The sequence below is a fragment of the Morone saxatilis genome, unplaced genomic scaffold (genome assembly GCF_004916995.1).
Source record: "Morone saxatilis isolate NCDOM2014 unplaced genomic scaffold, NCSU_SB_2.0 Contig20, whole genome shotgun sequence".
Classification (NCBI taxonomy): Eukaryota; Metazoa; Chordata; class Actinopteri; family Moronidae; genus Morone; species Morone saxatilis.
The window spans coordinates 12,164,762-12,179,825 of NW_023339763.1; the positions used below are offsets into that span (position 1 = coordinate 12,164,762).

The 15,064-nt window shown below is 40.3% G+C and overlaps 2 protein-coding genes across 2 annotated transcripts; both read left to right on the forward strand.

Annotated features, from left to right (window-relative positions):
- Positions 1–4,667: 4,667 nt before the first annotated feature.
- On the forward strand, positions 4,668–8,263 carry ccna1 (cyclin A1). The gene is made up of 9 exons (XM_035666873.1): positions 4,668–4,849; positions 6,082–6,240; positions 6,310–6,529; positions 6,613–6,728; positions 6,856–7,082; positions 7,187–7,391; positions 7,519–7,632; positions 7,748–7,881; positions 8,072–8,263. Exons 1-9 carry the CDS (start codon positions 4,847–4,849, stop codon positions 8,121–8,123), a joined length of 1,230 nt encoding a protein of 409 aa, XP_035522766.1. The 5' UTR covers positions 4,668–4,846; the 3' UTR covers positions 8,124–8,263.
- Positions 8,264–9,553: 1,290 nt separating this feature from the next.
- Positions 9,554–14,683, forward strand: sparta (spartin a). Its single transcript, XM_035666778.1, has 7 exons — positions 9,554–10,367; positions 11,975–12,169; positions 12,612–12,768; positions 13,001–13,195; positions 13,383–13,544; positions 13,729–13,819; positions 14,047–14,683. Exons 1-7 carry the CDS (start codon positions 9,579–9,581, stop codon positions 14,078–14,080), a joined length of 1,623 nt encoding a protein of 540 aa, XP_035522671.1. The 5' UTR covers positions 9,554–9,578; the 3' UTR covers positions 14,081–14,683.
- Positions 14,684–15,064: the final 381 nt, after the last annotated feature.

Below are 15,064 nucleotides of genomic sequence, written 5' to 3' on the forward strand. Positions count from 1 at the left end.
GTCAGTTTGTCTTTCATTCTATCAGTGAATATTACTTTCTCCCCCTCTCTCTCACTATCTTCCTCTCTGATTCGCTCAATAGTTAATGAATTGGAAAAAAAAAAACGGCAGCACACCCCAAAAAGTAAACAATTAAACTTTAATCAAAGGTTTTGTTGCATCATTATGGTTATACCACATGCTGTATTGTTACCCGCTGGTTATAGATTACTTAAACAGTCTCTATGTGTGTGTGTGTGTGTGTGTGTGTGCGTGTGAGTTGTGGTATCCCGGTTTAAGCAGCATAATTATTCATCCATCATAAGAAACAGACAATAAGAGCTCTCAGTCTTGACATAACACCCCCCCTCCTCTTTCAAAGCTCATTTTCTTTTCATGCCCCTGGCTCATTAGAGTGATGGGCCTTTTAATGGAGGAGATTGGCATCACATTTCCACATCATATTCCTCAACAAAAGGTCCTTTGATCCACATGAGGATCATTAAATAAAGCATTATTATAGTCAAAAGACCGGGTGACAAATTTGACCTTCAGACAATGAGAAATATAGATAGATTTTTTAGATCGTTCTAAATTATATTTTGTATTTGTTATATTTGTGATATTCCTGTTCTCTGTTTTGGCAACTACTTTGCCCTATTGCTGCTATGTCAACCTGAATTTCTCCTAAGTGGGATCAATAAAGGAATATCTTATCTCTTATCTTATTCACTAATAGATTCACTAATAGATTCTTTTTAACTTGTGATCACTTCTCCCCATATTTGACGTAGTTGGTTGGTAGAGTTTCGAGACCCTTTCCCTCCACATGTTAAATTATTTTGCAATTTGTTTTCTTCACTGATGCCCCTGCAGTTTGCCACAAATCGGTCGGCCTCTTTAGAGTTCTGCTAGTCTCATGTTGCTTTGAAAAAACGTGGATATGAGAGTGCTGACTGCCAGCCTTCCTTTAGAAACAATAAGTGCTGCTAATTGGCCCTCAACCTAACACGACCCACGTTTGCAGCAGTGTTTATAATCGTAACGAAATAAGTGAGGAAGAGGAAGAAGATCTTTTCCATGAGATGTTTCCATTCTTTTGTCTAGAGATAGCAACCAATCGTACTGTACATTAAACTCCTCATGTGAACAGGCAGCAGATAACATTTAATAGATAAAAGTTGCAATCAGTCAGTTGTGTTAATTACATTGTGATGGTAGTGAAATGATGGGGAGTGGAAGATTGTGGAGAAAACTAAGAACAGGGTGATATATCAGAGGACATCACAATACCTCTCCAGGCATTTAAATGTGCAGACAGTATCTGAATATCACACAACAGCGCAATGTATGGTTTGATTACAATTGTTAAATTAAGCCTGAATAAGGATGAGTTTATGAGCTTCTTTTCCTGCAAAAGGTGACTGGAAAATCCTTGTTCAACATGGATAAACCTCAGCCGATTGGGTTGTCTTTTCCACCTCTTTATCCTCCAAGTTAGAAGCTTTTTCTGCTGTTTTTGAACTAATGGTGAGAATATTTTCTGCACTCAAGGTGAGAGACAATCTGAGCTGTGATTCCTCCCAACAGGGGTAACACCACTGGATGAGGCTGCTGCTGAGAGATGAGACGTCCATCCTCACCGGGAGGACTCTCCTGGATGGCGCAGTATTTTAGAGGTGATGCTCAAACCCCCAGCCCTTCTGGTCCAAGCCTGTCACCAGCAATACATCACGTTAATGAAATGGCAGCAACCCAGTGCTATCTGTCATAAGCAATCTGCATCTGCTTAGGGACTGAACGGATATGAGAAAGGGAGATAAAAAGACAGAGGAAGACGCACAGACTTTGTGTCCCCTGTTAAAGTGTCATGTTTGTGTTTTTGTGTGTAAGTATGAATGCATGTATGTGTGTGTGTTCAGTTCCTTCTCTCTGCACAAGTGAACAGATATTGATTTTATTTCCGAGAGGGGAAAATAGCCACAGCAGGCCACCTTATCTCCCATCTGTCCTGGACCAAATAGGTGAGGATATTTCATTGGTTCTGCGGTAGAACAAAGTCCTAATGCATCTTATCTGTCAGAGAGACAATTACTCTCTGTACCCGGTCTTTTTTCATCCACTTTTTGGTATTTGTTGTAACTGGTATTGATATCTATTTCAGCTGCAAACTGTGCAATTTCACAGTAATGATAAAAGTGAATAATAACACATGGATTTGCAAATGTGTGCTAAACACCCAAAGAACAGAAACTGCATAAGAAAAAGATTCAGCAAGAAATTGTCTTTATTGTCTCTGATTTTATGATCTCCAGATAACAGCACATATAATCTAAATTTAGTTTAAATAAAATATGCTATTGAGTCATGGTGTATGCACTAAATCCAGGCAATACTGTCTGTCCTGTACTGAAAATTTTTTTTCCAGGTGTAGTTTTGGTATTTGCAGAAAAAGATAAAGCTGTTCCCTCTGTTGAGGCATAACAATGTTTTCTGTAATCTTTGATTACTGCTTGATAATAAACTCTTCGGAAGAAAAGTGCCTCCTAATGTAGACAGCTCTTGATATTAGTTTTCCTAAAATAGATTAGCAAGATAGATTTTTCTCAGTAATGATTAAAACAGTCATATATATATATACTATACATATATAGGCAAGAATTAAGATGCAGCTAAATCCAACTAAATGATCCAAAAAAGAGGGAATCTTTACACTGATTTGATTAGAGGTGAAACATGCAGTTCTGGTTAAAGCAATGATAAATATACCAATAAAAATGTAGTGTACAAAATGTGAAGGAGTCTTCCATCAAATACAGTGTCAGGAAAGTGTAGCGTGATGGTTGGCTGAAGGTTCAAGAAGCAGACTTGTGGCCAAAAGGTTGCAAATTGGAATCCTTAATCCCCTGTTGCTCCAATGGAGCTGCTCAGCAGCAGCAGCAGCATGACAGGACTGTGGTTAATGCTCCTGGATCCTCCCATGTTCTCATACTTGACTCTTTAGTTTAGTGGCTGTAGTTCTTGCTGTGAGTAAGATGTAAAGATGATAATAATCATTGTAAGTATTTAATAATTATTTCAGGCAACTCTGCTTCTAAATATCCACTTGGTTTGCAGGCAAAGATACTACTTTGAATAAGAGTCACTTTGGTATTTTAATCAGCTGAATATTTCACGGCTTTGCACCATCTCCTTCCCTAAAGAGTTTGAATGAGCAAAGCCTCTGTAATTTGTAGAGAGAGATATAACAGGGTCACAATGTCACAGGGTCGGTTGTAAATTTATCCAAACGTATTCCTGGTATTTGACTTCTTGGGGTTGTGTCCTCATTTTTAGAATCTGCGTCTATTTGGTTACGTAATCTGACAAGCCCTAAAAGGTTTATTTGACATACCAACATGTCAAATGAGATGTGTTAGTGTGTATGAAAAACACCAGACCATTATTACTGAAGAGAAAGCCTGCCATCTCATGGACAATGTAGAACTTGCACCTCACTCAGACAAAACATAAAGCTTTCTATACAGACTTTTTTTATTTTCCCTTATTGTCCAATATGCATTTGGTATCTAAGTTACCTTTAAAGCTTGTGAGAAACGGTGGAAACACAGACAAACGCTCTGATGACACCCACATTTTGGTCAGCTGTGATATCTGAGGGCAGGTCATACCCGCCATGTAATCTCTACTTGTTAATACTTACAATGTAACACTGGTGTGTGAACACACAGGACAATATATCTCTGTGTTATCTATTGTGGATGACAGTGTCTTCCTGTGTTATCTGTACCTATATTGGGATAGAAAATAATTTGCCACTCCTCTGACATGAGATGCAACCAGACAACAACAACAGCAACCAACTAGCACAGTAAATAATGTAGTATACACATTTTAACCCCAGCTGAGAACAAAACTGGCAGAAAGGCATTTAGTCATAAGCAGTGTTGCTTTCTTCCTTACTCACCCTCAACCAATGTTTATGTTTTTTAGTGTATGTAAAAAAAAAACAAGTTGTAGCAGGAGTAATTTCTCATTTTAAAGAGAAAATCCAGAACTGTAAGGATGAAGAAATCCCAGTGAAATCTATGATAAACTACTTTGATTATGATATCAAGTAGAAATCTTGGAGCGGCTCCCAGTCATGGGAACAGGGAGGCAAACAGTGACCACGCTTTAGATTTGTCAAACAGATATGTCAGAAATTTAAATATATAGCACTCTGCAAAAAGAAGCAGCTGTTTTGTGTCATTAGGTTTTGTAGTTAAGGGGAGATGAGACGTTTCGAAATATCTTGATGAGAACCAGAGGAAGCGTGAGGTTTTTCTAGTGCTGAGGTTGTAAACAAATGTCATAAACGTTCTCAAATGGATAAATGAGCTCCTCACAGCATTTATTTTCTTTTTCTTCCGGCCAATAGAAAAAAAAAACATTTATAAAAAATACTACTTGCAGTCTTTTTGAGGTAGTAATGCAAAACCACAGTCAAAACAGAACACTTATTAATTTAATTTGGAGATGAACTAATTGTAGTTCAGGTAATCCAATGACGGGTTCCTGACGCACGACGTCGTCAACTGTCAGCTGTTGCGTTCAGGCACGTGATTGGTCAGAGAGGCGTTCGGAGGAAACAGCTGATTAGTTCACAAGGCAACCTGAAAAAAAAAAAAAACCCCAAACAACTAACATCGGACATCCAGGAAGCTGCTTTAAGTCGCTTGTACGCAGCGAGAGGTCGCTGTTTGTCACCAACTAAGCAACACATAAGAAAGTTAGTGGTACTTACACCGAGTAGGTCGTTAGTGGAATGACACAGTTTCCACCTTTTTAACTTTACGTTGAACTGTTGAGTACGCTGGTCCTGATTATGGTGAGTTTGCTGTTAGGATCAGATAAACCTGTTTTAGTTTGAAACCGACCGGGGAAAGCATTGTTGTGCTCTGTGATACACTGAAGTGAATGGCTTATAGTGGCAAACTTTTTTTTTTGTTTCGTGCGCTCGTTGCTGCTCTGGTAGCTTGGTCTGGTCTGTGGAGTGGTTAATTATTGTACACCATGGGTGATGACAATTTCAGGTGCACCTCTGTGCAGAAAGAGGAAAACATCTGATTTCCAGGTTTTCGGGGACATTTTCCTGTAAATTTCAGTAAAAGCTGACTACTTTTCTATTTATTTATCTATTTTTGGACCTTTACCTGCAGATCTGCAACTACTAATCAATTAAAATCGATTCATTATCATTTTTCAAACAGTATTGCCAAACATTCACTGGTCCCCTCTCAGGTGTAATAATGTAATGCTCTCTTTTGAAGTTCAAACAACCAATCTGAATACATCCCCTTGGGCTCTGGGCACTGTTATAATTCGGTGTTTTTTCACATTTGGTTTACGTTATTTTAACCAAAAAGCTGAATTATGTAAGGTCCAGTGTGTGAATCATAGCAGGATCTAGTTGGCAGAAAATGGCAAGTATAATTCACAACTGTATGTTCTTATTAGTGTATAATCACCCAAAAAGAGAGAATTGTTGTGTTTTTATTACCTTAGAATAAGCTGTTATTATATTCGATGGATTGGGTCCTCTTCTATGGAGTCTGCTGTGTTTCTATAGTAGCCCAGAATGGACAAACCAAACACTGACTCTATACAGTCTGTACTCTAGATAGGGCCTTATTTTATCACGGCCACATGCTTGGAAGGAGACAGTGGTGTGGTCCAATTTCCATGAGTCTATGGAGTAAGTAATAAGGAATAAGGACTACCCTACAGTCTGTGGGCCAGTATTTATTCTTCTGTGCCTAATAGTAATTTCATAATGATGGTTACTGCCTGAAGTCAAGCAGCAGGAGTTAAGTGGCAATGTGCAAATACTACTGGCCCGTTTTTGTGTAAACTAAATATGCTAGACATGTTACAGTTTATAAAACAGGGCTTTTATCCTTTGCTGGACAGGCTGCTTAAAAATGGGCTGATTTTTTAATTTGAATCATTTTAGTAATGATTTATGTACCTGTTCAATTAAATTTCTGTTATTTTGGCTTTCCTTTATACCGTGATAGTCGCCTTTTATCACCTTATCTTTCCCCATCTGCTTGTTTAAAGATGAACTTCAACACAAATGCCCACTGCGGTGGTCACACTAGCAAAGAAAATATTCCACCTTCAAGCAAAACAGATGCCCCGCAGTTCCAGTGGACCAAGCAGCGGACGGTGCTCGGTGTGTTGCCAGAAAATGAGCAGCGTGGTCGATCTCTCAGCCAGGTGAGTGAGAGAAGAACATTTACATTTCAACTTAATGCGGCCATCATGTTGTCCCATTTCTCTCCACAGGGAAACCAGTTTTCCAAACAAAGTTCGATCTCAGACAACTCCCAGCTCACCTTCCTGGGCTGTCCCTCCAGTTCCAGCTATGATGTGTACGTCGAAGAGGCTTGTGAAGTTGTTCTTGCTGCTTCCGGTCAAGAAGTGGTCTCAAACAGCTATTACTTAGATACAGAAACCGCTGCACTGCAAAATCAAGATTTGAGACTCCTGCTGGAACTGAGTTTGAGTGAGTTTGGCAAATACAAAAACACCTAACACGTAACACTTGTTGCTCTTCTGTTCTTACCAAACTGCTGGTTACTCTTGTAGATTCATGCCAAGATGCTTCTATGCAGTCTGAACCAGATGAATCACTGACGTCAGAGGAGGTGCTGTGTGTTTCTGAGTATGCGGAGGACATTCACCGGCACTTGAGGGAGAGTGAAGTGCGTAATTATCTGAACTATAAGCACCAAATAATTTCTTTCATATAAATGTGTAGTAGTTATTAGGTTTTTCTCCTTGGTTAGCTGGAAATATTTCAGTATAACTAGCTTTTGTTTCTAATGCCAGATGAGGTTCAGGCCGAGGCCAGGCTACTTGGAGCAACATCCAGAGATCACCAAGTGCATGCGAGTCATCCTGGTGGACTGGCTGGTGGAAGTCGTCCAGGAATACAAGCTTCGCTCAGAAACTCTGCACCTTGCTGTCAACTATTTGGACCGCTTTCTCTCTTGCACAGCATATGTAAGACGGGGAAAGTTGCAACTGGTCGGCACAGCTGCATTAATGATTGCTGCGTAAGCAAATGTTTGTGATTCTAAAGATCTGATACTTTCCCTGTCCCATCCAGTCATTGATTTGTAAAACAGAAACTGACGTCTGTTGATCTGTCGCCTTGTAGAAAATACGAGGAGATCTTCCCTCCTGAGCTGAATGAGTTTGTGTACACCACAGACAGCACCTACACGAAGAAGCAGTTGATCCGGATGGAGAATGTTTTTCTGAAAGTGCTGGCTTTCAAGATGGCAGCCCCAACCGCAAACCAGTTCCTTCGCCTTTTCATATCCATACACTCTGTCTGTACCATCACAGAGAACATTGCCCTGGTGAGAAAAATCTGTGACTCAAATGCCAGCCAGACCATGGGTTTATGCCCACTGCCTCTTGAGGTGACACTTTTCCACATACCTTGATTTTATTTTTATTTGGCGATGTGTGTTTTTCTGCTTTTAGTATGTAGCAGAGTTAAGCCTGCTTGAAATTGATCCATTCCTACAGTACACCCCATCGACAGTGGCAGCAGGAGCCTACTGCCTAGCAACATACACTGTAAACAAATCTCTCTGGGTAAGTCCCATGTTGTTGTATCTGAGTGCTAAAAGTCCCTGTTATAAGAATTTTAAAAGAAATTAGCTAAAATATGACTTTTTAGGCTTTTTTTTTTTTTTTTTTCATATTTTAGCCCGATTCCTTACATGCCTTTACCGGTTATACCATGGCTGATATTGTGCCCTGCCTGACTGACCTCCACAAGCTGTACATCAGTGCAGAGAGTCGCCCACAACAGGCCATCAGGGAAAAGTATAAGACCTCAAAGTAAGGCACAGATTCTAGTTTTTAAAAAATAAATATATATACACAGTATATCAGTATATACATACACATACATTTCTAAATACTTGTATAGGCCTTTGGGATCTTTCGTGATAGTTTGTTTGGGTTGTTAACGTATCCAGGACACAGATTTACATCACTAAATGAATGACTTTTATCTCTGCATTTACAGGCATTGTCACGTTTCAGTGATCACTCCACCTGCTGTTCTGCCTTTCCTATGAATCACTGCTCCACCCTTCTTCTGACGCTTCTGCCAAAACATAATTAGACTGTGAACAAAACAACCACAGCTGATTCTACCACCAATACCCCTCTGGACATCACCTTGAACATTTTTTTCTTATAGTTTATGCAAACACAATAAATGATTAAAAAAAACATACTTCATGATTGAAGAATTTTAATATTTGCAGTGTTGACACAAAAGGATTTTAAAGCTGGTAAGTCATTATAATATAATATATACTTACTTGTGTAATATATACTTGTAACATGTTCAGAATGATATCTTTAAATCATGAAATACATCTTTTAGATAAATAAATTCAAGCATTTTTTCGTGAGCTGTATTTTTTATATTGAATGGCCCAAGTGAGATGTATCCCTCTATGAACAGGTTATGTGTGACTGAAAGGACTAATTACTACACTTTAAGGAGATGTGTTCGCTTTATCTCAGAGTCCTTTTAAAAAATGCTGTATTTGTTAGTATAGTTAGTTAGTATTGTTACGTGCAACCTGTGGATTTTATTTTGAAAGTGTTGGCCGGAAGCCATTTTTGACGCTTTGTTGCCTTGACGCTCGTGTTTATCCGCTGGGGATGCGACAGATTAAACTAGTGCGTGAAGTGAGCGCATTGAAATGAGTAGGCTATTTGAGACATTTATTTTTTTTTACATCTATGAAAGTACAGAAGAACTTTAGAAACCCGAAATAAGGACTCTTTAAAACCACTTGTTTATTGTTGTTTTTTTTTTCTTTCCCGGGAAATTAAAGTTGGCCTGTCAAGGTAAGCCAGATTTAAATTGTATTATTGTTGATCAGGCAGTGATGTCTCAGAAAGGCAACAGGTGTTTGATATTGAGATTAACAATAAATGTGTAAACTAGTACTTTAAAATGTCTAGAGAACACTTCTCAGAATAGGCTTGTTGTTCAGGTAAAACCTGATGTGTTTGTCAGCTCAGGACATTCACAACCTGTGAAAGCCGCCAACAACAATCAGGCCTACATTACAGAGATTTTCTTCACACTAATGCATCTGCTCTGCCCTGAAGCCCATGCACCTCTGTCAGTAAGGAATGCCACCAACTTTTAGTTTCCTTTTCACACATAGTTTATCTCAGTGACACCTACATTATCTCCTCTTTGTACTCTTTATTCATGTAGTTCTTTTTAATCTCATAATCCCAACTGCTTCCCATCCAGCTAACTGAAGTGTAAGTTAAAAAAACAAACCGTGGTCCACTAATAAGTCAATGTTTAATATTTATGTGTTGTAGGAAATAGGAAAACAACAAACAACCAATGCATAATGTCAGTTATATACCTTTATTAGAATTAATGTAAATACTGTAAAAACCAACAGCAGATCAAACGTTGTCTCACTTTGGAGATATCACTCCTCTCTGCCTCCATTCTTTCCTTTCTAGCCTCTATATCCCGTCTGCTCCTCATCATGGCTGAGCCTGCCGAGCTGCTGCTCATCAAGGACCAGTACGAGTTGGCGTTTCATTCCCTGAGCCGTGGGCAGGCTGCTGAAGAGGCAGGGAAAGGAGCGGAGGCCCTGGAGTATTACAGGAAAGGTCGGCAGCACCTTACCCAAGGAATGGAAGTTCCCACTCGGGGGGAGAGACAGCAGGGAGCGACTTGGGACACGGCCAGGCAGCTTCAGCAAAGGATGAGCGACACTCTGAGAACTGTTAACACCCACCTCTCCTATCTGGAGACCTCTCCACTGACGACAGGAAGCCAGACGGGCCGCCTGTTGATGGATCTTCCTCCCAATCTTTATCCAGACCTGGCACCAAACAGTCAGCCTCCCCAAAGCTCCCTCCACCATTTGTACCCAACAATACCTGCCACCACGCAGAACAAAACCCCAAGCCCTAAAACACCCTCTGTCAGGCCTCCTTCCCCTGCTGCTCTGCACACACACACGCTCCCTGCATCAGGAACTATAGCCATGGCTAATCCAGGGGACCAGCCTCCAGCATACACACCACAGCCAACAGTCGGCCACCGCAGTCTGGCTTACGGTCCCGGTAGAGGTGGCCTCGGGTCAGGAAAACCGACTGGAGCAGCAGCAGGAGGAGATGGAAGCGAAATGCTTGTCATCCCCTCTGGGGTGCAGATGTTTTTCGTGGCACCAAATGGGCAGGTCAGCTCCCTGTCTTCTCCAGGGTACCTTCGCATTATGACGTTTGACAGTCAGCACAAGACTGAAAGACCCTCTGCATTTCTACATGTAAGTATACAGTATGCCATGATAATACATGTCATAATAAATATCTGTGTGTGTATGTTAGCAAAGCATTTTCCTTGGGTGTGTGTCTCATAGCTGAGTAGGTGTGAACAGCAAACTACGTCAGGTAAAACCACGGCGTCACGAATAGACCAGTTTTATAACTAACTATGAGTCATTATGTTGATGTGTAGATTTGAAGAAATGTTCTACTTACAAATAAAGGTGTTAATAATCATACAGTACATGTATCCATTGTTCACTTTGAGTTTGACAGCACATGCACAAATTCTGATAAAACATGTCAAAACTGAGTTTTAAACTTAGATTATATCTCTTTGAATGATTTTCTTCATTCATCAACTAGTTTTGTGTATGGAAACCTCTTAGATTAGTAATAAAAACACATGTCACAATTTCCTAGAGCCCAAGATGATGTCTTCAAATGCTGACCAACAATAAAAAAAAGTTATTTAGTTTACAGTGTTATAAAGCAGAGAAAAACAGAAAAGCCTCACATTGGAGGAACAACAACCACTGATTTTGTTTAGCATTTTTGCTTGAAAAGATTATTTTATTATTAAAATAGTTGCCATTTAGTTCTCAGTCAAATAACTACTATAACTAACTGATCAATTTAGTAATTATTTCAGATCTAGTTACAATGCCTTCATTGCCTTTATAATCTAACTGTAATGAGATTGTTGGCCAGATGTTAAAACACTTTTTTAAACTAAATAAAGATATTAGAATATAGTTGTTGTGTATATATATGTATATGCTAAGAAATCTATCTGTTCATCTGTTTTAGCATGCCAATAGAATAAAACTATTGGAGTTTCAGCAAAAAGTCTTATGGCACAGTAAGTTAATGAATAAAGTAATAATGTATTGTTGGACTTCTACAAAGCGCATATTATTCGGTGCTGTATGCTGCAGTGCAACCCATGACTCTGTTTCCCACCAGACGAGGCTGTTGGGCTGCTCTCCTATATTCTGGCCCTGCTTTGTTTCCAGGCAAGACAATGGTCCCATTAACAGATGACTCTGCGCTTCTGTTGTGCTGCTGGTCAGTGTCCTGTGCCCTCACAGGGGTCATTCTGTCAGTCGGCATACCAGTGGCACGATGCCGCATCAAGTCTATATATTTTTTATATATATCTGTGTGGATGGCTGTGTGGATGAGTCCTGATGGGGCTAAAATCCTGTGATGAGTCTTTGAAAGAGGAAAACATTTGGTCAAAAGTAATACAGGACACTGTGCCTGCTGGGAAATGACAATGCATTTTCATGTAAGGCTGACAGGGCCTCACAAGAGAACTTCCTCTTACATATGAAGATAATTGGGAAAATAACATTAGACATGGGATGATTTTTAGTTCCCATGTAATGAATTACCCCCTGGGAAACAATAAGGACTCAAAAGCCATCATGTCCTGCTTGTCAAAGATCTGAGGTTATTGCAAAGAATAGTGGATGTGTAGTGAACTACACCCAGTGATCAGTTAGAATGAATGCAGCCTCTTTGGTAATGATGATACATGGGTAATGACCTCTGAACTAGAGGCATTCATCATGGCCGACCTCCTTGTTTTTTGTGTGTCTTCAAGGTGTGTGACTGGCTGTACCCGCTGACCGCAGACACTCCAGTGCTACTGGCTAACTCTGGGATCTTCATGTTCCCTGACTCACTGGCAGAGACGCCGGGGTCCTACGTGGGTATAGTGCTGTCTTCCGAACTGCCTGCTGCTGACCGAGAGACATTTAAGGACCTCCTAATGCAGCTGGCTGAACTCAGGATCCAGGTCAGTCTTTGCTGTCAGTATGGACCACACCTATGGATGGGGGTGGAGTCAATGGAGCAATATGGGTGTTCTTCTGTGTTTGAAGAGAAAAGGAGGGTGTTGGGTGTGAGTGTTGAAATGAATGCACAGTATAATCCAGCATCTCATTCCTGACTGTTGACTGTGTGACACATATCTATACATTTGCATTATCACCTTTTTCTGTCTAAACAAAAACATCCACAGTGCTGTAAATGCACTGGTGCTTTTACACAAACAATACCTGTCACTTTGCTCTCTTGGCACTTGCTGAAACAAAATAGTTTTGGGTAAAACATTCCTAGACAGCTTAGTCATGGCTTACAGGAATGTACACCCTGTTTGGGTGTATAAACAAGCATCTTACTGTGTCTCCTTTCAGGATAACTGTTGTGTATATATAACTTAGTGGATTCCCTGACAGGGTCCAGATGGGGCAGGGTCAGAGGTCATCAACCTGAGTGAGAAAATCCCCCTTGGTCCCCTGAAAGAGCAAACAGGTCTGACAGTGCCGACAGGAGAGAAGGAAAAACCACCACTTCCTGGATGGAGTGAGAAAATGGCACAAGGAATCTTGTCAGGTGTGTAGTACAACAAAAGGGAAAAAACTACTCTACACAGTGTTATACACAGATACAGCAGATGGTCCTTGGTCTACAAACATGAGCACTAGAGGGCGGTGTTTATCTGTGCAAATGTGCCCAACCAACTACCGCTTCCATTGCCTGTAGTAGGGATTTTAAGAATCAACAATGACAACAACACATGATATTGCTATTGTACATTTACAAGCCATAATATTTCTGTCTTTAGGAGCTGCAAAGCTAAGTGTTGAGTTTGTAAAAGGAGCAGAGGCCACTGGTAGGGCCATTCATAAAGGAGCAGCCAAGATCCGTGACCATATCACACCTGAGGAAACGCCTTCAGAGGTCAGCCCTCGTGTCACCAAAGGTCTGCAGGTGGCTAAACAGGCCACCGGGGGTGCTGTGCGAGTCAGCCAGTTCCTGGGTAAGGGATATAAATCATCCCACACAGGATATAATCATTCATACAAACAAACCCAGAAATCTGCTTCAGGGACAAAATGATGATAAGAATACAAACTGCTTTTGGGTAGTAAACAAGCTTAACATATGGCTGAAGAAAACTTTTTTTAATACGTATGCTTATACTGTATAATTATGTATCTTTACAGTTAATGGAGTGAGTACGGTGGCAGGACACGTGGCAGAGAAGATGGCACCCCATGTGAAGAAACATGGCACTAAGCTCGTCCCAGAATCTATGAAGAAGAGCAAAGACGGCCGTGCCTCCAACTTAGATGGAGCTAAGTTTGTGGCAGTCAGCAGCGTACAAGGTAGACACCACCATCATTTCCGGATCAAGCAATTATATAAGCAAGTTATAATATGACCTATAGCCTTGTACCTCGTCTTACACTGGTGTCATATTATTAACTCTATTTGACGTCACAATATTAAGTCATGTTTCAGCATTCGAAATATTTGCTTAAAGATGTGTGATCCAAATATTACTTTCAGGCTTCTCTACGATTTGGTCTAGTCTGGAGACTGGAGCAAAGCTTGTTGGCAAAAGTGTTACATCAGAGACTGTCTTGACTATGAAGTACAAGTAAGTTCTGAAAGCTCCCATTCCCGCTTCTTTATTTAACTGATAGAAATATTCTGATCTTTGATAATCTGTTGTAGATCTGGTTTCCAACTTATTTCTGAATCTTCTTTTAACAACAATAGAACTGTTCTGGATCAGAAACCAGCCTAACAGTTACTACTGAGTTGCTTTCTACTTGGTACGTTGGGAAACTCATCTGCTCTCACACCGATTTCTTTCTATTTCAGGTTTAAGGGCATAGAGAAGCTAATAAACATATGACTGCATGGTGGAGTAAAGGCAAAGACTTGTGAACTAACAACTGACCCAGATCAAGTCAGAAAATAATCCTCAATAAGAAATCTTATCATCCAAATCTAACAGCTAACACAGAGTTGTTTTTGAAAATGGACTTTCTTTGATTAACTTATCTGTACATATGAAGTATGTGTTCTGGGTTCTTTTGTTTGACTTGGTGTAGTTTAAGCTTCTGTTATGTGTGTGTTTCTGGGCTTGTCTACCTGTTTGTTTGCTGTGGCTGAACGTCTGCATGTGTTGGGTGGTGGTGCTCTTGCTGTTCATACCATCTGTATCCCCTTTTTCCTGATACGTTACTAATAAAACTGCCACAAAGTGAAGTCTGACTGTTTTTTCTTGACCTTTGGTGTGTTGATGTGAACGACAACAGTACCAATATCACCCATCACACTCATCCACCTCATTTATTTTCTTACACCTTCCCTAACTGCACCTTATTATTCATGGTGAAGGTATGGTGATGATGCAGGCCAAGCCACAGACACTGCTCTGAAGTCAGTGGTCAATGTTGGTGTGGCTGCATACAACATTGACAATCTGGGCATCAAAGCCATTCTGAAGACAACAGGCAAGGAAACAGCCAAGGCCATGGCAAAAAGCGCGAACCGACAGCCAGCAGGAAGTGAGGGGAAGGAGGCACAGAAACCAGAACATCAAGTGGAGACGAATGAGAAGGGTGTACAGAAGAAAGAGGAGGAAGAGAAGAAAAAATAGAACATTGGTGTTTTACCTGAAGATCTCTGTCAGACTGATGGATTAACACCTCATTGCAGGTAGAAACTATGTGAATGAGCCCAGGGCAAAGTGCAAATTTACTGTAAAAGTTGTTAAATACTAAGTTATTTATATCTCAAGGTTGGTCAGGGGTGGTTATATTGTTTTTGTGTTACAAAAAAAAGTTACAGTAAACTTTCACACAAAACTACTGTGGTGGAAATTTGACCGAAT